This window comes from Somniosus microcephalus, unplaced genomic scaffold, assembly GCF_052327205.1.
Source record: "Somniosus microcephalus isolate GS21.2 unplaced genomic scaffold, FLI_Smic_1.0 unresolved_chr1, whole genome shotgun sequence".
NCBI lineage: Eukaryota > Metazoa > Chordata > Chondrichthyes > Squaliformes > Somniosidae > Somniosus > Somniosus microcephalus.
The window spans coordinates 37,836,014-37,861,057 of NW_028225179.1; the positions used below are offsets into that span (position 1 = coordinate 37,836,014).

Consider the following 25,044-nt stretch of genomic DNA (forward strand, 5'->3'; position numbering starts at 1 on the left):
AAAGCTCCCTCGACACTATCCCAGCAAACACTCCCAGGGCAGGTACAGCACGGGTTAGATACAGAGTAAAGCTCCCTCTACACTGTCCCATCAAACATTCCCAGGGCAGGTACAGCACGGGTTAGATACAGAGTAAAGCTCCCTCTACACTGTCCCATCAAACACTCCCAGGGCAGGTACAGCACGGGTTAGATACAGAGTAAAGCTCCCTCTACACTGTCCCATCAAACACTCCCAGGGCAGGTACAGCACGGGTTAGATACAGAGTAAAGCTCCCTCTACACTGTCCCCATCAAACACTCCCAGGGCAGGGACAGCACGGGTTAGATACAGAGTAAAGCTCCCTCGACACTATCCCAGCAAACACTCCCAGGGCAGGTACAGCACGGGTTAGATACAGAGTAAAGCTCCCTCTACACTGTCCCATCAAACATTCCCAGGGCAGGTACAGCACGGGTTAGATACAGAGTAAAGCTCCCTCTACACTGTCCCATCAAACACTCCCAGGGCAGGTACAGCACGGGTTAGATACAGAGTAAAGCTCCCTCTACACTGTCCCATCAAACACTCCCAGGGCAGGTACAGCACGGGTTAGATACAGAGTAAAGCTCCCTCTACACTGTCCCCATCAAACACTCCCGGGGCAGGTACAGCACGGGGTTAGATACAGAGTAAAGCTCCCTCTACACTGTCCCATCAAACACACCCAGGGCAGGTACAGCATGGGTTAGATACAGAGTAAAGCTCCCTCTACACTGTCCCATCAAACACTCCCAGGGCAGGTACAGCATGGGTTAGATACAGAGTAACGCTCCCTCGACACTGTCCCATCAAACACACCCAGGGCAGGTACAGCATGGGTTAGATACAGAGTAAAGCTCCCTCTACACTGTCCCATCAAACACTCCCAGGGCAGGTACAGCATGGGTTAGATACAGAGTAACGCTCCCTCGACACTGTCCCATCAAACACTCCCGGGGCAGGTACAGCACGGGTTAGATACAGAGTAAAGCTCCCTCTACACTGTCCCATCAAACACTCCCAGGGCAGGTACAGCACGGGTTAGATACAGAGTAATTCTCCCTCTACACTGTCCCCATCAAACACTCCCAGGGCAGGTACAGCACGGGTTAGATACAGAGTAATTCTCCCTCTACACTGTCCCATCAAACACTCCCGGGGCAGGTACAGCACGGGTTAGATACAGAGTAAAGCTCCCTCTACACTGTCCCATCAAACACTCCCAGGGCAGGTACAGCACGGGTTAGATACAGAGTAAAGCTCCCTCTACACTGTCCCATCAAACACTCCCAGGGCAGGTACAGCGCGGGTTAGATACAGAGTAAAGCTCCCTCTACACTGTCCCATCAAACACTCCCAGGGTAGGTACAGCGCGGGTTAGATACAGAGTAAAGCTCCCTCTACACTGTCCCATCAAACACTCCCAGAGCAGGTACAGCACAGGGTTAGATACAGAGTAAAGCTCCCTCTACACTGTCCCCATCAAACACTCCCAGGGCAGGTACAGCACGGGTTAGATACAGAGTAAAGCTCCCTCTACACTGTCCCATCAAACACTCCCAGGGCAGGTACAGCACGGGTTAGATACAGAGTAAAGCTCCCACTACACTGTCCCATCAAACACTCCCAGGGCAGGTACAGCACGGGTTAGATACAGAGTAAAGCTCCCACTAAACTGTCTGATGTTACCTCCTCCTCCTATGCAGCAAGATATGTGGCGGAAGTGCCTTGGTTGTGTGGACAATCTGCTCGACATCCTGTTCGAGAGCCCCAACATCTTTATTGGTGAAAACATTGGCGAGGATTCGGAGAACCTCACAATCGCAGAACAGGTAATAATATCTCCCTCTCCTCACCCCGTCTCGCTCTCCCCTCCCGCCTCCTCTGAACACCCGAGCCCCCCTAACCCCCTCTCTCTCCGAGCCTCCCTAATCCCGTCTCTCTCTCGGAGCCCCCCTAACCCCGTCTCTCTCTCGGAGCCCCCCTAACCCCGTCTCTCTCTCGGAGCCCCCCTAACCCCGTCTCTCTCTCCGAGCCCCCCTAACCCCCTCTCTCTCTCCGAGCCCCCCTAACCCCGTCTCTCTCTCGGAGCCCCCCTAACCCCGTCTCTCTCTCCGAGCCCCCCTAACCCCGTCTCTCTCTCGGAACCCCCCTAATCCCGTCTCTCTCTCCGAGCCCCCCTAACCCCCTCTCTCTCTCCGAGCCCCCCTAACCCCCTCTCTCTCTCGGAGCCCCCCTAACCCCGTCTCTCTCTCCGAGCCCCCCTAACCCCGTCTCTCTCTCCGAGCCCCCCTAATCCCGTCTCTCTCTCCGAGCCCCCCTAACCCCGTCTCTCTCTCGGAGCCCCCCTAATCCCGTCTCTCTCTCCGAGCCCCCCTAACCCCGTCTCTCTCTCCGAGCCCCCCTAACCCCGTCTCTCTCTCCGAGCCCCCCTAATCCCGTCTCTCTCTCCGAGCCCCCCTAACCCCCTCTCTCTCCGAGCCCCCCTAACCCCGTCTCTCTCTCTCGGAGCCCCCCTAATCCCGTCTCTCTCTCTCGGAGCCCCCCTAACCCCGTCTCTCTCTCGGAGCCCCCCTAACCCCGTCTCTCTCTCCGAGCCCCCCTAACCCCGTCTCTCTCTCGGAGCCCCCCTAACCCCGTCTCTCTCTCGGAGCCCCCCTAATCCCGTCTCTCTCTCCGAGCCCCCCTAACCCTGTCTCTCTCTCGGAGCCCCCCTAACCCCGTCTCTCTCTCCGAGCCCCCCTAACCCCCTCTCTCTCCGAGCCCCCCTAACCCCGTCTCTCTCTCGGAGCCCCCCTAACCCCGTCTCTCTCTCGGAGCCCCCCTAACCCCGTCTCTCTCTCCGAGCCCCCCTAACCCCGTCTCTCTCGCCGAGCCCCCCTAACCCCGTCTCTCCGAGCCCCCCTAACCCCGTCTCTCCGAGCCCCCCTAACCCCGTCTCTCCGAGCCCCCCTAACCCCGTCTCTCTCTCCGAGCCCCCCTAACCCCGTCTCTCTCTCCGAGCCCCCCTAACCCCGTCTCTCTCTCGGAGCCCCCCTAATCCCGTCTCTCTCTCGGAGCCCCCCTAACCCCCGGCTCTCGGAGCCCCCCTAATCCCGTCTCTCTCTCGGAGCCCCCCTAATCCCGTCTCTCTCTCCGAGCCCCCCTAATCCCGTCTCTCTCTCGGAGCCCCCCTAACCCCGTCTCTCTCTCGGAGCCCCCCTAACCCCGTCTCTCTCTCGGAGCCCCCCTAACCCCGTCTCTCTCTCCGAGCCCCCCTAATCCCGTCTCTCTCTCGGAGCCCCCCTAACCCCCGGCTCTCGGAGCCCCCCTAATCCCGTCTCTCCGAGCCCCCCTAACCCCGTCTCTCTCTCGGAGCCCCCCTAACCCCCGGCTCTCGGAGCCCCCCTAACCCCCGTCTCTCCGAGCCCCCCTAACCCCGTCTCTCTCTCCGAGCCCCCCTAACCCCCTCTCTCTCTCTCCGAGCCCCCCTAATCCCCTCTCTCTCTCCGAGCCCCCCTAATCCCGTCTCTCTCTCCGAGCCCCCCTAACCCCGTCTCTCTCTCGGAGCCCCCCTAACCCCCGGCTCTCGGAGCCCCCCTAACCCCCGGCTCTCGGAGCCCCCCTAACCCCGTCTCTCCGAGCCCCCCTAACCCCGTCTCTCCGAGCCCCCCTAACCCCGTCTCTCTCTCCGAGCCCCCCTAACCCCCTCTCTCTCTCCGAGCCCCCCTAATCCCGTCTGTCTCTCGGAGCCCCCCTAACCCCCTCTCTCTCTCCGAGCCCCCCTAACCCCGTCTCTCCGAGCCCCCCTAACCCCGTCTCTCTCTCCGAGCCCCCCTAATCCCGTCTGTCTCTCCGAGCCCCCCTAACCCCGTCTCTCGGAGCCCCCCTAACCCCGTCTCTCTCTCCGAGCCCCCCTAACCCCCTCTCTCTCTCCGAGCCCCCCTAATCCCGTCTGTCTCTCGGAGCCCCCCTAACCCCCTCTCTCTCTCCGAGCCCCCCTAACCCCGTCTCTCCGAGCCCCCCTAACCCCGTCTCTCTCTCCGAGCCCCCCTAACCCCCTCTCTCTCTCCGAGCCCCCCTAATCCCGTCTGTCTCTCGGAGCCCCCCTAACCCCGTCTCTCGGAGCCCCCCTAACCCCGTCTCTCTCTCAGAGCCCCCCTAACCCCCGTCTCTCGGAGCCCCCCTAACCCCCGTCTCTGCGAGCCCCCCTAACCCCGTCTCTGCGAGCCCCCCTAACCCCGTCTCTGCGAGCCCCCCTAACCCCGTCTCTCTCTCAGAGCCCCCCTAACCCCCGGCTCTCGGAGCCCCCCTAACCCCCGTCTCTGCGAGCCCCCCTAACCCCCGTCTCTGCGAGCCCCCCTAACCCCCGTCTCTCCGAGCCCCCCTAACCCCGTCTCTCCGAGCTCCCCCAACCCCGTCTCTCTCTCCGAGCCACCCCTAACCCCGTCTCTCTCTCCGAGCCCCCCTAACCCCTGTCTCTTCTCTTCCCCCCCAGCCATACAGGGTGCGAGGCTGTATTCTCACGCTCGTGGAGCGTATGGACGAGGAGTTCACTAAAATCATGCAGAGCACAGACCCCCACTCGCAAGGTAAGGGGATAAACCTTTATAAATCGCCGACTGGGCCCTCAGCTGGCGTGCGGTGTTCAGTTCTGGGCACCGCACTTCAAAAAAGGTGTCGACGTGGAGAGGGTGCAGAGGAGCTTGACCAGACTGGTACCGGGGATGAGGGACTTCAGTGATGTGGAGAGACTGGAGAAGCTGGGGTTGTTCTCCTTGGAGCAGAGACGGTTAAGGGAGAGATTGACCAGAATGGTACCAGGGATGAGGGACTTCAGTGATGTGGAGAGACTGGAGAAGCTGGGATTGTTCTCCTTAGAGCAGAGAAGGTTAAGGGGAGATTTAATAGAGGTGTTCAATATTATGAAGGGTTTTGATAGAGTAAATAAGGAGAAACTGTTTCCAGGGCGGGAGGGTCGGTACCCAGAGGACACAGATTTAAGGTGATTGGTAAAAGAACCAGAGGGGGAGATGAGGAGAAATGAATTGACGCAGCGAGTTGTTGTGATCTGGAATGCGCTGCCTGAAAGGGTACTGTATCTCTGCTCTCTATCCCTCTGCCTCTCTCTCTCCCTGCCCCTCCCGCGCGCTCTCCCTCCCGCGCGCTCTCCCTCTCTCTCTCTCTCTCTCTCTCTCTCTGCCTAGCCCCCTCTCTCACTCGGACGCCTCCTGTTATAAATCTCATTATCATGAAAAAACGACTTGTGAAATAACGCTGGACGGCCAGCTGGTGGCGCCGTCCAAGGAGTATAAATACTCGGGCGTGGGCCAAGCTTGCTCCAGGGACATTTTGTAAGACAAGGAACTAGTGAAGTACAACTAGACCTCTATGTTCTGAAACAAGTTGATTAAAGCCTTGCTTTATGCTTAAACCAAGTTCGTAGTGAGTTTTATTACATCACCTCCATTTCTACCCCACCCCCCCCCCTGCAGAATATGTAGACAACCTGAAGGACGAGTCTCACGTGTGTCAGATTGTGGAGCGGCTGCAGCAGTACCTGGAGATGAAAGGGGCGACGGAGGAGATCTGCCGTGTCTACCTGCGCCGGATCATGCACACTTACTTCAAGTTCGATTACAAGGCCCACCAGAGGCTGCCGCCCCTCACCGGCCAGTCCAAGGTTTGACATTAACTTAACATCAGAATTAGGAGCAGGAGTAGGCCATACGGCCCCTCGAGCCTGCTCCGCCATTCAATAAGATCATGGCTGACAGAAGCATAGAAACATAGAAGATAGGAGCAGGAGTAGGCCATTCAATTCAATTCAATTCAATTTTATTTGTCATATATGCAGCAGACGTCTGTACTGCACAATGAAATGTTGATTTTTACAAGTCCTCCCAACTTTGGAATAAATATGGCATAACAATGATAAAAATACTAATAGAAAGACAGTAATAATAAATAAAACAACAGTAATAAATAATAGTAAATTAATTGTTCATGAGTCTTATGGCCTGGGGGTAGAAGCTGTTTCGAAACCTGCTGGTACGAGACCGTATGCTTCGGTATCTCTTACCGGAGGGGAGCAGGGCGAAGAGGTTGTGGCTGGGGTGACTTGCGTCTTTAATGATTCTCGGGGCCTTCCCCCGGCACCTCTGGGTAGATATCCTGCACAGCAGGTAGTTTAATTCCTATAGTATGTTGTGCAGCTTTCACTACCATCTGTAGAGCCTTGCGGTCTGTGGCGGTGCAGTTGCCATACCAGGTAGTGATGCAGCCGGACAGGATACTCTCGATGGTGCACCGGTAGAAGTTGGTGAGAATCTGGGGGGCCATTCCAAATTTCTTCAGTCTCCTGAGGAAGAACAGGCGTTGGCATGCCTTCTTGGTTACAACGTCGATGTGATGGGACCACGTTAAGTCCTCCGTAATGAATACACCCGGGAATTTGAAGCTACTGACCCTCTCCACCTCAGCCCCTTCGATGTAGATTGGGGTGTGTCCCTCCCCCTGCCGCTTCCTGTAGTCCACGATCATCTCCTTTTGTTTTGCTGATGTTGAGGGAGAGGTTGTTGTACTTGCACCATTCTCCTAGGGCTCTTACCCTCCTCCCTGTAGCCTGTCTCGTCGCCATCTGTGATCAGGCCTACAACGGTAGTGTCATCAGCAAACTTGATGATGGAGTTGAAGTTGTGCGTGGCCACGCAATCGTGAGTAAACAGGGAGCACAGAAGGGGGCTGAGCACACAACAGTGCGATCATGGCTGATCATCCAAATTCAGTACCCTGTCCCTGCCTTCTCTCCATATCCCTTGATCCCTTTAGCCTTAAGAAATATATCCAACTCCTTCTTGAATATATTTAATGAATTGGCCTCTTGCTTACTTCTGTGGTAGAGAATTCCACAGGCTCACCGCTCTCTGGGTGAAGAAATTCCTCCTCATCTCAGTCCTAAATAGCTTACCCCTTATCCTTAGACTGTGACCCCTGGTTCTGGGCTCCCCGACCAATGGGAACATCCTTCCTGCATCTAGTCTGTCCAGTCCTGTCAGAATTTTATAAGTTTCGACCTCATCGACCTCAACTCTACTCTCCCGCCCGATCTCCATATCCCTCGATTTCCCCTAGCGTCCAAATCTCTGTCGTGAATATACTCAACGACTGAGCCTCCACAGCCCTCTGGGGCAGAGAATTCCAAAGATTCACAACCCACCGAGTGAAGAAATTCCATCTCATCTCCGTGCTAAATGGCCGACCCTGAGACTGTGCCCCCCTAGTTCTAGACACTCCAGCCAGGGGAAACGATGTCTCAGCATCTAAGCTGTCTAAGAACTTTGTTTCTTCTGAACTCCAGAGTATCGGCTCAATCTCTCATCAGGACAGCCCTCTCCTCCCAGGAATCAATCTAGTGAACCTTGGTTGCACTGCCTCCAAGGCAAGTATATCCTTCCTCAGATAACTGCGAGGTTATCCACTTTGGTGGCAAAAACAGGAAGGCAGATTATTATCTGAACGGCAATAGATTGGGAGAAGGGGAAGTGCAACGAGACCTGGGTGTCCTTGTGCACCAGTCGCTGAAGGTAAGCATGCAGGTGCAGCAGGCGGTTAAGAAGGCAAATGGCATGTTGGCCTTCGTAGCGAGAGGATTCGAGTACAGGAACAAGGATGTCTTGCTGCAGTTGTACAGGGCCTTGGTGAGACCGCACCTTGAGTATTGTGTGCAGTTTTGGTCGCCTTATCTGAGGAAGGATGTTCTTGCCATGGAGGGAGTGCAGCGAAGATTCACCAGGCTGATACCTGGGATGGCAGGAATGACGTATGAGGAGAGATTGGGTCGATTGGGCTTATATTCGCTGGAGTTTAGAAGAATGAGAGGGGATCTCATTGAAACTTATAAAATTCTAACAGGACTAGACAGGCTAGATGCAGGAAGGATGTTCCCAATGGCCGGGGAGTCCAGAACCAGGGGTCACAGTCTAAGGATAAGGGGTAAGCCATTTAGGACAGAGATGAGGAGGAATTTCTTCACCCAGAGAGTGGTGGACCTGTGGAATTCTCTACCACAGAAGGCAGTAGAGGCCAATTCATTAAATATATTCAAGAAGGAGTTGGATATATTTCTTAAGGCTAAAGGGATATGGGGAGAAGGCAGGGACAGGGTACTGAATTTGGATGATCAGCCATGATCGCATTGAATGGCGGAGCAGGCTCGCGGGGCCGAATGGCCTACTCCTGCTCCTGTCTTCTATATGTTTATATAAGGAGACCAAAACTGTGCACAGTACTCCAGGTGTGGTCTCACCAAGGCCCTGTGCAATTGCACCAAGACATACTCTTATACTCCAACCCCCCTTGCGTAAAGGCCAACATGCCATTTGCCTTCCTAATTGCTTGCTAACTCTCTGTATTTCCTGTACGAGGACACCAAAATCTCTCTGAACGCCAGCATTTAAAAGTTTCTCGCTATTTCACAAATACTCTGTCTTTCTATTCGTCCTACCAAAGTGAATGGACTTTGAACTCTGCCCCTTGACCTGTGAGATTGACCACCTGAGCACTAGGCCGAGGTGGAGCCTGGGCCTTTCCTGCTCTGTGTGGTGGGGGACCCAGAACCCGCACACTGGGTGTGCGATCAGCTGGCCAATGGGGAGGTGGCCGGAATCTTTCGCCCCCCCTGGTCGGACCTCAATGACCGTCCCTGTGTTGTGTTTTCCCCGTGTCGCCCCAGTCGGAGCAGGACCAGGCCGAGAGCGAGGGGGAGGACAGCGCGCTCCTGATGGACCGGCTGTGCAAGTACATCTACGCCAAGGACCGCACGGATCGCATCCGGACCTGCGCCATCCTCTGCCACATCTACCATCACGCCCTGCACAACCGCTGGTTCCAGGCCCGGGATCTCATGCTGATGTCCCATCTACAGGACAACATCCAGCACGCCGACCCACCTGTACAGGTAAGGGGGAGGGGTGTGGGTTACCTGTACAGGTAAGGGCGGAGTGAGTCACCTGTACAAGTAAAGAGGGGAATGGGTCACCTGTACAAGTAAGGGGGGAATGGGTCACCTGTACAGGTAAGGGGGGAGTGGGTCACTGTACAGGTAAGGGGAGAGTGGGTCACTGTACAGGTAAGGGGGAGGGGTGTGGATCACCTGTACAGGTAAGGGGGGAGTGTGTCACCTGTACAGGTAAGGGGGGAGTGGGTCACCTGTACAGGTAAGGGGGGAGTGGGTCACCTGTACAGGTAAGGGGGGAGTGGGTCACTGTACAGGTAAGGGGGGAGTGGGTCACCTGTACAAGTAAGGGGGGGGAGTGGGTCACTGTACAGGTAAGGGGGGAGTGGGTAACCTGTACAGGAAAAGAGGGGGGGTGTCACCTGTACAAGTAGGGGGGGGGTGGGTCACACTCTCGCCCTCTGCCCGTGATCGTGTGTGTCCCGCCGGGGGTTGCTCTCTTGCGCCCTCCAACCCTGACCAGTTGACCCCGGGGGTCACTCTCTGTCATTTGTGAGATCGTTTGTGACCCCAGGGATCTCTCTCTGACCCTGACCGTGTGTGACCCTGGCGGTCACTCTCTCGCCCTCCGACCCCGACCATTTGACCCCGAGTAGTCCCACTCTTTTGCCGTCTGACCCTGACTGTGTGAGACCTGGGGTGGGAAGTGGCGTCACACTCACACCCTCTGACCCTGACTGTGTGACCCTCTGACCCGGGATTTGGGGGGGGGGGGGTGCACTCTGACCCCAAACGTGTGAGACTCTAGGGTCAGTCTCTGACCTTGACCGTGTGTGACCCGGGGGGTGTCGCGCTCTCTAGCGTTCTGACCCTGACTGTTTGTCCCTGGGGTCACTCTCTCCTGCCCGCTGACCCTGACCGTGTGTGACCCCAGGGGGAGTCGCTCTCTCGCGCCCTCTGACCCTGACCGTGTGTGACCCCGGGGGGTGTTGCTCTCTCGCGCCCTCTGACCCTGTGTCCCTCGCCCTCAGATCCTCTATAACCGGACCATGGTGCAGTTGGGGATCTGCGCCTTCCGCCAGGGGATGACCAAGGATGCTCACAACGCCCTCCTGGACATCCAGTCCAGCGGCCGGGCCAAGGAGCTGCTGGGCCAGGGGCTGCTGATGAGGAACATGCAGGAGAGGAATCAGGAGCAGGAAAAGATCGAGAAGAGGCGGCAGATCCCCTTCCACATGCACATCAACCTGGAGCTGCTGGAGTGCGTGTACCTGGTGTCGGCCATGCTGCTCGAGATCCCCTATATGGCGGGCCACGAGTTCGACGCCCGGCGCCGAATGATCAGCAAACAGTTCCACCACCAGCTGAGGGTGGGCGAGAGGCAGCCTCTCCTGGGTAAGGACCGCCGCGTGGCACAGTACTGGTTCACCCCCCGCCCGCGGCCGATTCCCGGTTCACCGCGGTCGACTCACGGTTCGCCCCCCGCCCGCGGTCGGTTCACGGTTCGCCCCCCCCCCCCCCCCGCGGTCGGTTCACGGTTCGCCCCCCCCGCTGCCCGCGGTCGGTTCACGGTTCGCCCCCCCCCCCCGCCCGCCCGCGGTCGGTTCACGGTTCGCCCCCGCCCGCGGTCGGTTCACGGTTCGCGCCCCCCCCCCCCCCCCCCCCCCCGCGGTCGGTTCACGGTTCGCCCCCCCCCCCCCCCGCCCGCGGTCGGTTCACGGTTCACCGCGGTCGATTCACGGTTCGCCTCCCACCCGCGGTCGGTTCACGGTTCGCCCCCCCCCCCCCCCCCGCCCGCGGTCGGTTCACGGTTCGCCCCCTCCCGCCCGCGGTCGGTTCACGGTTCGCCCCCGCCCGCGGTCGGTTCACGGTTCGCGCCCCCCCCCCCCCGCCCGCGGTCGGTTCACGGTTCGCGCCCCCCCCCGCCCGCGGTCGGTTCACGGTTCGCCCCCCCCCGCCCGCGGTCGGTTCACGGTTCGCCCCCCCCCGCCCGCGGTCGGTTCACGGTTCGCCCCCCCCCGCCCGCGGTCGGTTCACGGTTCGCCCCCCGCCCGCGGTCGGTTCATGGTTCGCCCCCCGCCCGCGGTCGGTTCACGGTTCGCCCCCCGCCCGCGCTCTCCTCCTCCCCTCAAGGAGGATAGTGATAAACTTCAAGAGGACATAGACAGGCTGGTGAAATGGGTGGACACGTGGCAGATGAAATTTAACGCAGAAAAGTGTGATGTGATACATTTTGGTAGAAAGAATGAGAGGAAATATAAATTAAATGGTACAATCCTGAAGTGGGTGCCCAAACAGAGAGACCTGGGGGTGTATGTGCACAAATCGTTGAAGGTGGCAGGGCGGGTTGAGAAAGCGGTTAAAAAAGTTTACGGGATCCTGGGCTTCATAAACAGAGGCAGAGAGTACAAAAGCAAGGAAGTTATGATGAACCTTTATAAAACACTGGTTCGGCCCCAACTGGAGTATTGTGTCCAATTCTGGGCACCGCACTGTAGGAAGGATGTGAAGGCCTTAGAGAGGGTGCAGAAAAGATTTACAAGAATGGTTCCAGGGATGAGGGACTTCAGTGATGTGGAGAGACTGGAGAAGCTGGGATTGTTCTCCTTAGAGCAGAGATGGTTGAGAGGAGATTTGATAGAGGTGTTCAAAATCAGGAGGGGTCCAGACAGAGTAGATAGAGAGAAACTGTTCCCATTGGCAGAAGGGTTGAGAACCAGAGGACACAGATTTAAGGTGATTGGCAGCAGAACCAAAGGCGACATGAGGAAAAACTTGTTTACGCAGCGAGTGGTGAGGATCTGGGATGCGCTGCCTGAGAGGGTGGTGGAGGCAGATTCAATCGCGGCTTTCAAAAGGGAATTGGATAAGAACCTGTAGGAAAGAAATTGTCAGGGCTACGGGGAAAGGGCGGGCGAATGGGACTAGCTGCAGAGAGCCGGCAGGGGCTCGACAGGCCGAATGGCCTCCTCCTGTGCTCTAGCCATTCTGTGATTCTATAAGTTGTCTGCTTTGCGCCCCGCCCCCTCCCCCAGGGCCACCGGAGAGTATGAGGGAGCATGTGGTCGCCGCGTCAAAGGCCATGAAGATGGGCGACTGGAAGACCTGCAACAACTTCATCATCAATGAGAAGATGAACACCAAGGTCTGGGATCTGTTCCCCGCTGCGGACAAAGTCCGCGACATGCTGGTCAGGTACGGAGATTGTCCCGGTCTCCCGGCATAGAGTTACAGCCCCCCGGACCCCTCGATTAGATTCCAGCCTGTAACTCACTCCCGGGTATCTGTTATTCTATATAAACCCCCCGGGCCCCTGGATTAGAGTCCAGCCTGTAACTCACTCCTGGGTATCTGTTATTCTATATATAAACCCCCTGAACCCCTCGATCAGATTCCAGCCTGTAACTCACTCCCGGGTATCCGTTATTCTATATATAAACCCCCCCCCTGAACCACTCGATTAGATTCCAGCCTGTAACTCACTCCCGGGTATCTGTTATTCTATATATAAACCCCCTGAACCACTCGATTAGATTCCAGCCTGTAACTCACTCCCGGGTATCTGTTATTCTATATATAAACCCACTGAACCCCTCGATTAGATTCCAGCCTGTAACTCACTCCCGGGTATCTGTTATTCTATATAAACCCCCCGGGCCCCTGGATTAGAGTCCAGCCTGTAACTCACTCCTGGGTATCTGTTATTCTATATATAAACCCACTGAACCCCTCGATTAGAGTCCAGCCTGTAACTCACTCCTGGGTATCTGTTATTCTATATATAAACCCCCCCCTGAACCACTCGATTAGATTCCAGCCTGTAACTCACTCCCGGGTATCTGTTATTCTATATATAAACACCCCGAACCCCTCGATTAGATTCCAGCCTGTAACTCACTCCCGGGTATCTGTTATTCTATATATAAACCCCCTGAACCCCTCGATTAGATTCCAGCCTGTAACTCACTCCCGGGTATCTGTTATTCTATATATAAACCCCCCGAACCCCTCGATTAGATACCTGCCCACCTTCTCTTTCCCTCTCGTATTCTGTGCAGTTTATGAAAACTCTTACATATTTATAATCCGTCTGAATTCTTATTTTTTGACAGGAAGATTCAAGAGGAGTCTCTCCGCACCTATCTCTTCACGTATAGCAGCGTGTATGACTCTCTTAGGTGAGTGCAGGGGTTATCAATGCTCAGTATTTACAGGTGCATGCTCCACACGAGCCTCCTCCCGCCCCATCAGCAGAAAGATACCTGGGCTCCATGGGTTAAGTTACGAGGAGGGGTTCCACAAACTAGGGTTGTATTCCCTGGAATTTAGAAGGCTGAGGGCTGAGCAGATCGAAGTCTTCGAGATATTAAGGTGAACAGAGAGAGAGAAACTATTTCCGCTGGTTGAGGAGTCTAGGACTAAGGGGCAGAGTCTAAAAATTAGAGCCAGACCTTTCAGGAGCGAAGTTAGGAAACATTTCTACACACAAAGGGAGGTAGAAGTTTGGAGCTCTCTTCCGCAAACTTCAATTGATGCTTCAGGCCAATTGTTAATTTTAAACCTGAGATTGTTAGATTTTTGTTAACCCAAGGTATTAAGGGATATGGGCCAAAGGCGGGTAGATGGCGTGAGGTCGCAGGTCAGCCATGATCTCATTAACTGGCGGAGCAGGCTCAAGGGGCTGAACGGCCTCCTCCTGTTCCTTTCTCCCTCGTGTGTTTATCCAGCTTCCCTTAAATGTATCTCTGCTATTCGTCTCAACCACTCCCTGTGATGGTGGTTCCCACATTACACAATCTCTGCACTCCAACAGAGTACTTCATTGGCTGTAAAGCGCTTTGAGACGTCCGGTGGTCGTGAAAGGCGCTATAGAAACATAGAAGATAGCAGCAGGAGTAGGCCATTCGGCCCCTCGAGCCTGCTCCGCCATTCAATGAGATCATGGCTGATCATCCAAATTCAGTACCCTGTCCCTGCCTTCTCCCCATATCCCTTGATCCCTTTAGCCTTAAGAAATATATCCAACTCCTTCTTGAATATATTTAATGAATTGGCCTCCACTGCCTTGTGTGGTAGAGAATTCCACAGGTTCACCACTCTCTGGGTGAAGAAATTCCTCCTCATCTCTGTCCTAAATGGCTTACCCCTTATCCTTAGACTGTGACCCCTGGTTCTGGACTCCCCGGCCATCAGAAACATCCTTCCTGCATCTAGCCTGTCCAGGCCTGACAGAATTTTATAGGTTTCGATGAGATCCCCTCTCAATCTTCTAAACTCCAGTGAGTATAAGCCCAATCGACACAATCTCTCCTCATACGTCATTCCTGCCATCCCAGGTATCAGTCTGGTGAATCTTCGCTGCACTCCCTCCATGGCAAGAACATCCTTCCTCAGATAAGGCGACCAAAACTGCGCACAATACTCAAGGTGTGGTCTCACCAAGGCCCTGTACAACTGCAGCAAGACATCCTTGTTCCTGTACTCCAACCCTCTCGCTACGAAGGCCAACATACCATTTGCCGCCTTAACCGCCTGCTGCACCTGCATGCTTACCTTCAGCGACTGGTGCACAAGGACACCCAGGTCTCTTTGCACTTCCCCTTCTCCCAATCTATTGCCATTCAAATAATAATCTGCCTTCCTGTTTTTGCCACCAAAGTGGATAACCTCACATTTATCCACATTATAGTGCATTTGCCATGTTTCTGCAAGTCGTTCTTTCTTTCAGTGAGTTCCCCGTGCTCACCACTCTCTGGGTAAAGAAGTTTCTCCTGAATTCCCCATTGGATTTATTAGTGACTCTCTTATATTGAGGGCCCCGAGTTCTGGTCTCTCCCACAACTGGAAACATCTTCCGTCCCTCAGCCTTCTCTTTTCTAGAGAAAAGAGCCCCAGCCTGTTTAATCTTTCCTGATAGTTATAACCTCTCAGTTCTGGTATCATCCTTGTAAATCTTTTTTTGCACCTTCTCCACTGCCTCGATATCCTATTTATAATATGAAGACTGGAACTGGGCACAGTGCTCCAAGTGTGGTCTAACCAGACCGGAACTGTGCACAGTGCTCCAAGTGTGGTCTAACCAGACCAGAACTGTGCACAGTGCTCCAAGTGTGGTCTAACTAGACCAGAACTGTGCACAGTGCTCCAAGTGTGGTCTAACCAGACCAGAACTGTGCACAGTGCTCCAAGTGTGGTCTAACCAGACCAGAACTGTGCACAGTGCTCCCAGTGTGGTCTAACCAGACCAGAACTGTGCACAGTGCTCCCAGTGTGGTCTAACCAGACCTGAACTGTGCACAGTGCTCCAAGTGTGGTCTAACCAGACCGGAACTGTGCACAGTGCCCCAAGTGTGGTCTAACCAGACCGGAACTGTGCACAGTGCTCCAAGTGTGGTCTACCCAAGGTTCTATACAAGTTTAACGTCACTCCTCTGCGTATATATTCTATTCCTATAGAAGTGAGCCCCAGTGCTTGGTCTGCTTTTTTATGGCAAAACGTTACTCGAGATTCTGATCAAATCTCCTCTCCCTCCGTCTCTCTCATTCTCTCTCTCTCTCTGCAGTATGCACACACTGGCCGACATGTTCCAGCTGGAGATCCAGAACGTTCACAGCATCATTAGTAAGATGATCATTAACGAGGAATTGATGGTGAGTGGGCTCTGCGTCCTGTAGCCCTGGCGCTGGGAGGGGGAGGGTGAGTGGGCCCTGGCGCTGGGAGGGGGAGGGTGAGTGGGCCCTGGCGCGGGGAGGGGGAGTGGGCCCTGGCGCTGCGAGGGGGAGTGGGCCCTGGCGCTGGGAGGGGGAGGGGGAGGGTGAGTGGGCCCAGGCGCTGGGAGGGTGAGTGGGCCCTGGCGCTGGGAGGGGGAGGGTGAGTAGGCCCTGGCGCTGGGAGGGGGAGTGGGCCCTGGCGCGGGGAGTGGGCCCTGGCGCGGGGAGGGTGAGTGGGCCCTGGCGCTGGGAGGGGGAGGGTGAGTGGGCCCTGGCGCGGGGAGGGTGAGTGGGCCCTGGCGCGGGGAGGGGGAGTGGGCCCTGGCGCGGGGAGGGGGAGTGGGCCCTGGCGCAGGGAGGGGGAGGGTGAATGGGCCCTGGCGCTGGGAGGGAGGGAGGGCGAGTGGCACTCTTGCCTCCGAGTCGGAATTTCATGGGTTCGGGCTCCACTTCAGAGACTCGCGCCCCATAATCCAGGCCGACAATCCCCGATTGCCAGTACTGAGTGAGCCCCGCACTGTCGGAGGGGCAGTACTGAGGGAGCGCCGCACTGTCGGAGGGGCAGTACTGTGGGAGCGTAGTACTGTGGGAGCGTCGCACTGTCGGGGCAGTGCTGAGGGAGCGCTGCACTGTCGGAGGGGCAGTACTGTGGGAGCGCTGCACTGTCGGAGGGGCAGTAATGAGGGAGTGCTGCACTGTCGGAGGGGCAGTACTGAGGGAGCGCTGCACTGTCGGAGATGCTGTCTTTTGGATGAGACGTTAAACCAAAGACACCATCTGACCTCTCGGGTGGTCATAAAAGATCTCTCGACCACTATTTTGAAGAAGAGCAGGGGGAGTTCTCCCCAATGTCCTGGGACCAATATTTATCCCTCAACCAACATCATTAAAAACAGATTAACTGGTCATTATCACATTGTTGTTTGTGGGATCGTCCTGGGCACAAATTGGCTGCCGCGATTCCTACATTACAACAGTGACTAAATTTCAAAAGTACTTAATTGGTTGTAAAGCACTTTGGGACGTCCTGAAATTGTGATAGGCGCTGTAGAAATGGAAGTTTTCTAAATTCCTCCAACAAGCTTCCTGTGAGGCAGTTTATCCAGTGCCTTCTGCTAGTCCATATACTCCACATCTACCTCTAACAAACCTCTTGTGAGGTACTTTATCCAGTGCCTACTGCTAGTTCATATAGTCCACATCCACCTCTAACAAACCTCCTGTGAGGCACTTCATCCAGTGCCTTTTGCTAATCCATATACTCCACATCCACCTCTAACAAACCTCCTGTGAGGTACTTTATCCACTGCCTTCTGCACAGTCCATATACTCCACATCTACTGCACTTGCCTTTGTCTGACGGACGCAGAAGGTTTGGGGCTCTTTATCTCCGGAGGGAGGGGGTGGTGCCCGTTCCTCGCCTTTGACTGACCCGTGCTCTCTCTTCACCCCCCCCCCCCCCCCGCAATAGGCCTCACTGGACCAGCCCACGCAGACGGTGGTGATGCATCGCACGGAGCCCACATCCCTGCAGAACATGGCTCTCCAGCTGGCTGAGAAACTGGGCAACCTGGTGGAGAACAACGAGCGGGTCTTTGACCTGAAGCAGGGCACGTACGGCGGGTACTTCAGCCGAGGTAAGCGGGCGCCGAGGGGAAGGGGGGGGGCGCCGGGGTGGGGAGGAGGGGGCAGAATCACATAGAAACATAGAAGATAGGAGCAGGCGTAGGCCATTCAGCCCCTCGAGCCCGCTCCGCCATTCAATGCGATCATGGCTGATCATCCAAATTCAGTACCCTGTCCCTGCCTTCTCCCCATATCCCTTGATCCCTTTAGCCTTAAGAAATATATCCAACTCTTTCTTGAATATATTTAATGAATTGGCCTCTACTGCCTTCTGTGGTAGAGAATTCCACAGGTTCACCACTCTCTGGGTGAAGAAATTCCTCCTCATCTCAGTCCTAAATGGCTTACCCCTTATCCTTAGACTGTGACCCCTGGTTCTGGACTCCCCCGCCATCGGGAACATCCTTCCTGCATCTAGTCTGTCTAGTCCTGTTAGAATTTTATAAGTTTCAATGAGATCCCCTCTCATTCTTCTAAACTCCATCGAGTACAAGCCCAATCGACCCAATCTCTCCTCATACGTCATTCCTGCCATCCCAGGTATCAGTCTGGTGAATCTTCGCTGCACTCCCTCCATGGCAAGAGCATCCTTCCTCAGATAAGGCGACCAAAACTGCACACAATACTCAAGGTGTGGTCTCACCAAGGCTCTGTACAACTGCAGCAAGACATCCTTGCTCCTGTACTCGAACACTCTCGCTACGAAGGCCAACATACCATTTACCTTCTTAACCGCCTGCTGCACCTGCATGCTTACCTTCAGCGACTGGTGCACAAGGACACCCAGGTCTCGTTGCACTTTCCCTTCTCCCAATCTATTGCCATTCAGATAATCTGCCTTCCTGTTTTTGACACCAAAGTGGATAACCTCGCATTTATCCACGTTATATTGCATCTGCCATGCTTCTGCCCAATCACCCAACCTGTCCAAATCATACTGGAGTTTCTCGGCATCCTCCTCACAGCACACACACCCAGCTTTGTGTCGTCTGCAAACTTGGATATATTACATCTAGTTCCCTTGTCCAGATCATTATATATTGTGAATAGCTGGGGTCCAAGGACCGATCCCTGCGGTACCCCACTAGTCACTGCCTGCCACTCGGAAAAAGACCTGTTTATTCCAACTCTTTGCTTTCTGTCCGCCAACCAGTTCTCTATCCAAGTCAGTACCTTGCCCCCAATCCCATGTGCTTTAACTTTGCACGCTAATCTCTTCAGCTTCGAATCCGCATGGTGGGGTGGGGTTTTGACTCCAGAGGGGGGTGAAAGGTCGGTGTCCGACCCCACTGCCCCACCGCCTGGGGGGGGTTGGAGAGATGGGGCGTCGGTGGGAGGGGGAGGGGATGGCGGAGCGAGGTCAGTTGGAGGGATGGGAGTGGTGGAGGGTAGAGGAGTTAGTGGGGTGTCGGAGGGAGGGATAGAGGGTGACGTAATCAAACTCACTACACAATTGGTTCGAGCATAAAGCAAGGCTTTAATCAACTTCTTTCAGAACATGGAGGTCTAGTTGTACTTCACTAGTTCCTTGTCTTACAAAATGTCCCTGGTAAGCTGGGCCCACGCCCGAGTATTTATACTCCTTGGACGGCGCCACCAGCTGGCCATCCAGTGTTATTTCACGAGTAGTTTCTTGATGAATGATGAGATTTATATCAGAGGGGGTGGGGGGCGACGGAGGAGGGTGGGCGTATGGGGCGGTGTTTTTTTTTAAAATTTTCCCCTCCGTTCTGACCCCGTTCTCTCTCTCTTTCCACAGACCAAAAGGGCGGGTACCAGGGCAAGCAATCGTACCAGGGCCGCGGCGGGTATCGCCAGAACCAGAGCTCGTACTGACCTCGCGGCAGGGGAGACCGAGGACTGGGGCGGGGTTGGGGGGGCTGTCTTTGCGGACCAGTCTCACCGCTCCGCCCGCCCGCGCATGTGTTTAACCGCGCTCTGCTAACCGCACAATAAAATATCTTATCACCCTTGCTCAGTGCCTGCAGTCGTCTTATTAGCACCACAAACCCACCGCCTTGCATTTACTATTTCTTTTTATTTGTTCCTGGGATCTGGGCATCACTGGCAAGGCCGGCATTTATTGCCCAACCCTAGTTGCCCTCGCAAAGGTGGTGGTGAGCCGCCTTCTTGAACCGCTGCAGCCCGTGTGGTGAAGGTGCTCCCACAGTGCTGTTAGGGAGGGAGTTCCAGGATTTTGACCCAGCGACGATGAAGGAACGGCCGATATACTTCCAAGTCGGGATGGTGTGTGTGACTTGGAGGTGGAACTTGAAGGTGATGGTGTTCCCATGCGCCTGCTGCCCTTGTCCTTCTAGGTGGAAGAGCTCGCGGGTTTGGGAGGTGCTGCCGAAGAAGCCTTGGCGAGTTGCTGCAGTGCATCTTGTAGATGGTACACACTGCAGCCACGGTACACTGGTGGTGGAGGGAGTGAATGTTTAAGCTGGTGGATGGGGTGCCAATCAAGAGGGCTGCTTTGTCCTGGATGGTGTCGAGCTTCTTGAGTGTTGGAGCTGCACTCATCCAGGCAAGTGGAGAGTATTCCATCACACGCCTGACTTGTGCCTTGTAGATGGTGGAAAGGCTTTGGGGAGTCAGGAGGTGAGTCACTCGCCGCAGAATACCCAGCCTCTGGCCTGCTCTTGTTGCCACAGTAATTATGTCATAGTCATACAGCACAGAAAGAGGCCCTTCGGCCCATCGTGACCACGCCGGCCATCAAGCCCTGTCTAATCCCCATTTTCCAGCACTTGGTCCGTAGCCTTGTATGCTATGGCGTTTCAAGTGTTCATCTAAATGCTTCTTGAATGTTGTGAGGGTTCCTGCCTCTACCACCCTTTCAGGCAGTGAGTTCCAGATTCCAACCACCCTCTGGGTGAAAAAGTTTTTCCTCAAATCCCCTCTAAACCTCCTGCCCCTTACCTTGAAACTATGCCCCCTGGTTATTGACCCCTCTACTAAGGGGAAAAGTTCCTTTCTATCTACCCTATCTATGCCCCTCATAATTTTGTACACCTCAATCAGGTCCCCCCTCAGCCTCCTCTGCTCCAAGGAAAACAACCCCAGCCTGTCCAGTCTCTCTTCATAGCTGAAGCGCTCCAGCCTAGGTAACACCCTGATGAATCTCCTCTGCACCCTCTCCAATGCAATCACATCCTTCCTGTAGTGTGGCGACCAGAACTGCACACAGTATTCCAGCTGTGGCCTAACTAGTGTTTTGTACAGCTCCATCATAACCTCCCTGCTTGTATATTCTATGCCTCGGCTAATGAAGGCAAGTATCCCATATGCCTTTTTAACCACCTTATCTACCTGTCCTGCTGCCTTCAGGGATCTATGTACATGCACACCAAGGTCCCTCTGATCCTCTGTCTTTCCTAGGGTCCTACCACTCATCGTGTATTCCCTTGCCTTGTTAGTCCTCCCAAAATGCATCACCTCACACTTTTCAGGGTTAAATTCCATTTGCCACTGTTCTGCCCATCTGACCAACCCGTCTATATCGTCCTGTAATCCGAGGCTTCCCTCCTCGCTATTTACCACTCCACCAATTTTCGTGTCATCTGTGAACTTACTGATCATACCTCCTTATATTCATATCTAAATCATTAATGTACACTACAAACAGCAGAGGACCCAGCACCGATCCCTGCGGTACACCACTGGACACAGGCTTCCAGTCACAAAAACAACCTTCGACCATCACCCTCTGCCTCCTGCCACTAAGCCAATTTTGGATCCAATATGCCAAAACTGCCGGTTAAGTTAATGGTGACCCCCCAGGATGTTGATGGTGGGGGATTCGGCGATGGTAATGCCGTTTAATGTCATGGGGCGGTTGTTAGACTCTCGCTTGTTGGAGATAGTCATTGCCTGGCACTTCTGTGGCGCAAATGTTACCTGCCACTTACCAGCCCAAGCCTGAATGTCATCCAGGTCTTGTTGCATGCAAGCAGTGGTTAGACTCTCGCTTGTTTCAATTCCATCGGACACTCCCTCGTTCCAAGGGATATGGATCAAAGGCAGGGAAATAGAGTTGAGGTAGAGACCTGCCATGCTCAAATTGAATGGCGAGCAGGCTTGAGGGGCTGAATGGCCTCCTCCAGTTGCCATGTACAGATCAGCCATGATCTCATTGAAAACTCTCCACTGGCTGGAGTTATACCTAGCGCAAAGGCGGATGGTTGTGGTGGTTGGAGGTCAATCATCACAGCCCCAGGACATCGCTGCAGGAGTTCCTCAGGGCAGTGTCCTAGGCCTGACCATCTTCAGCTGCTTCATCAATGACCTTCCCTCCATCACAAGGTCAGAAGTGGGAATGTTCGCTGATGACTGCACATTGTTCGGTTCCATTCGCAACTCCTCAGATAATGAAGTAGTCCATGCCCGCATGCAACAAGACCTGGATGACGTTCAGGCATGGGCAGATATGTGGCAGGTAACATTCGCGCCACACAAGTGCCAGGCAATGACTATCTCCAACAAGCGAGAGTCTAAACACCGCCCCTTGACATTCAATGGCATTACTATCGCCGAAACCCCGACCATCAACATCCTGGGGGTCACCATTGACCAGAAACTTAACTGGACCAGCCACATAAATACTGTGGCGACAAGAGCAGGTCAGAGGCTGGGTACTCTGCGGCGAGTGTCTCACCTCCTGACTCCCCAAAGCCTTTCCACCATCTACAAGGTACAAGTAAGGAATGGGATGGAATACTCTCCACTTGCCTGGATGAGTGCCCGCGGGGACCCGTACCCCGGGGAGAGTCGGAGACCCGTACTCCGGGGTGAGTCGGAGCCTGTGGGGACCCATACCCCGGGGAGAGTCGGTGCCTGTGGGGACCCGTACCCCGGGGAGAGTCGGTGCCCGTGGGGACCCGTACTCTGGGGAGAGTCGGAGCCCGTGGGGACCCATACCCCGGGGAGAGTCGGTGCCCGTGGGGACCCGTACCCCGGGGAGAGTTGGTGCCCGTGGGGACCCGTACCCAGGGGAGAGTCGGAGCCCGTGGGGACCCGTACCCCGGGGAGAGTCGATGCCGTTGGGGACCCATACCCCGGGGAGAGTTGGTGCCCGCGGGGACCCGTACCCCAGGTAGAGTCGGAGCCCGTGGGGACCCGTACCCCGGGGAGAGTCGATGCCCGTGGGGATCCGTACCCCGGGGAGAGTCGGTGCCCGCGGGGACCCATACCCCGGGGAGAGTCGGAGCCCGTGGGGACCCATACCCCGGGGAGAGTCGGAGCCCGTGGGGACCCATACCCCGGGGAGAGTCGGTGACCGGGGGGATCCGTACCCCGGGGAGAGTCGGTGCCCGCGGGGACCCGTACCCCAGGTAGAGTCGGAGCCCGTGGGGACCCGTACCCCGGAGAGAGTCGGTGTCCATGGGGGACCCGTACCCCGGGGAGAGTCGGAGCCCGTGGGGACCCGTACCCCAGGGAGAGTCGGAGACCCGTACTCCGGGGTGAGTCGGAGCCCGCGGGGACCTGTACTCTGGGGAGAGTTGGTGCCCGTGGGGACCCGTACCCAGGGGAGAGTCGGAGCCCATGGGGACCCGTACCCCGGGGAGAGTCGATGCCGTTGGGGACCCGTACCCCGGAGAGAGTCGGTGTCCGTGGGGGACCCGTACCCCGAGGAGACGCGGTGCCCGTGGGGACCCGTACCCAGGGGAGAGTCGGTGCCCGCGGGGACCTGTACCCCGGGGAGAGTCGCCACCCGCGGGGACCCGTACCCCGGGGAGAGTCGGCGCCCGCGGGGACCCGTACCCCGGGGAGAGTCGGCGCCCACGGGGACCTGTACCTTGGGGAGAGTCGGTGCCCGCGGGGACCCGTACCCCGGGGAGAGTCGATGCCCGTGGGGACCCGTACCCTGGGGAGAGTCGGTGCCCGCGGGGACCCGTACCCCGGGAGAGTCGGAGCCCGTGGGGACCTGTACTCTGGGGAGAGTCGGTTCCCGTGGGGACTCGTACCCTGGGGAGAGTCGGCGCCCGTGGGGCCCCGTACCCCGGGGAGAGTCGGTGCCCGTGGGGCCCCGTACCCCGGGGAGAGTCGGTGCCCGCGGGGACCCGTACCCCGGGGAGAGTCGGTGCCCGTGGGGCCCCGTACCCCGGGGAGAGTCGGTGCCCGCGGGGACCCGTACCCCGGGGAGAGTCGGAGCCCGTGGGGACCTGTACTCTGGGGAGAGTCGGTTCCCGTGGGGACTCGTACCCTGGGGAGAGTCGGCGCCCGTGGGGCCCCGTACCCCGGGGAGAGTCGGTGCCCATGGGGACCCGTACCCCGGGGAGAGTCGGTGCCCGTGGGGACCCGTACCCCGGGGAGAGTCGGCACCCGTGGGGACCCGTACCCCGGGGAGAGTCGGCGCCCGTGAGGCCCCGTACCCCGGGGAGAGTCGGTGCCCATGGGGACCCGTACCCCGGGGAGAGTCGGTGCCCGTGGGGACTCATACCCCGGGGAGAGTCTGTGCCCGTGGGGACTTGTACCCCGGTGAGAGTGGGCGCCCATGGGGACCCGTACCCCGGGGAGAGTCGGTGCCCATGGGGACTCATACCCCAGGGAGAGTCTGTGCCCGTGGGGACTCGTACCCTGGGGAGAGTCGTGCCCGTGGGGACCCGTACCCCGGGGAGAGTCGGTGCCCGTGGGGACCCGTACCCCGGGGAGAGTCGGTGCCCGTGGGGACCCGTACCCCAGGGAGAGTCGGTGCCCGTGGGGACCCGTACCCCGGGGAGAGTCGGCACCCGTGGGGACCCGTACCCCGGGGAGAGTCGGTGCCCGTGGGGACTCGTACCCCGGGGAGAGTCGGTGCCCGTGGGGACCCGTACCCCGGGGAGAGTCGGTGCCCGTGGGGACCCGTACCCCGGGGAGAGTCGGTGACCGCGGGGACCTGTACCCCGGGGAGAGTCGTGCCCGCGGGGACCCGTACCCCGGGGAGAGTCGGCACCCGTGGGGACCCGTACCCCGGGGAGAGTCGGTGCCCGCGGGGACCCGAACCCCGGGGAGAGTCGGTGCCCACGGGGACCTGTACCTTGGGGAGAGTCGGTGCCCGCGGGGACCTGTACCCCGGGGAGAGTCGATGCCCGCGGGGACCCGTACCCTGGGGAGAGTCGGTGCCCGCGGGGACCCGTACCCTGGGGAGAGTCGGTGCCCGCGGGGACCCGTACCCCGGGAGAGTCGGAGCCCGTGGGGACCTGTACTCTGGGGAGAGTCGGTGCCCGTGGGGACTCGTACCCTGGGGAGAGTCGGCGCCCGTGGGGACCTGTACCCCGGGGAGAGTCGTGCCCGTGGGGACCCGTATCCCGGGGAGAGTCGGTGCCTGTGGGGACCTGTACCCCGGGGAGAGTCGTGCCCGTGGGGACCCGTATCCCGGGGAGAGTCGGTGCCCGTGGGGACCCGTACCCCGGGGAGAGTCGGTGCCTGTGGGGACCCGTACCCCGGGGAGAGTCGTGCCCGTGGGGACCCGTATCCCGGGGAGAGTCGGTGCCCGTGGGGACCCGTACCCCGGGGAGAGTCGGCGCCCGTGGGGACCTGTACCCCGGGGAGAGTCGTGCCCGTGGGGACCCGTATCCCGGGGAGAGTCGGTGCCTGTGGGGACCTGTACCCCGGGGAGAGTCGGTGCCCGTACCCCGGGGAGAGTCGGTGCCCGTGGGGACCCATACCCCGGGGAGAGTCGGTGCCCGCGGGGACCCGTACCCCGGGGAGAGTCGGTGCCCGCGGGGACCCGTACCCCGGGGAGAGTCGGTGCCCGCGGGGACCCGTAC

At 57.2% G+C, this 25,044-nt stretch overlaps 1 protein-coding gene across 1 annotated transcript in view; it reads left to right on the forward strand.

The window, feature by feature from the left end:
* Positions 1-19,266, forward strand: part of eif3c (eukaryotic translation initiation factor 3, subunit C) — a 56,344-nt gene extending 37,078 nt beyond the window's left edge. The window contains exons 12-21 of the mRNA XM_085974464.1: positions 1,728-1,853; positions 4,499-4,592; positions 5,496-5,683; positions 8,735-8,959; positions 9,988-10,351; positions 11,992-12,151; positions 13,069-13,134; positions 15,520-15,607; positions 17,139-17,304; positions 19,053-19,266. Coding sequence (XP_085830590.1) covers positions 1,728-1,853; positions 4,499-4,592; positions 5,496-5,683; positions 8,735-8,959; positions 9,988-10,351; positions 11,992-12,151; positions 13,069-13,134; positions 15,520-15,607; positions 17,139-17,304; positions 19,053-19,129 — 1,554 coding nt within the window. The 3' untranslated portion in view covers positions 19,130-19,266. The remainder of the gene's footprint in view (positions 1-1,727; positions 1,854-4,498; positions 4,593-5,495; positions 5,684-8,734; positions 8,960-9,987; positions 10,352-11,991; positions 12,152-13,068; positions 13,135-15,519; positions 15,608-17,138; positions 17,305-19,052) is intronic.
* The last annotated feature ends 5,778 nt before the right edge of the window (positions 19,267-25,044 follow it).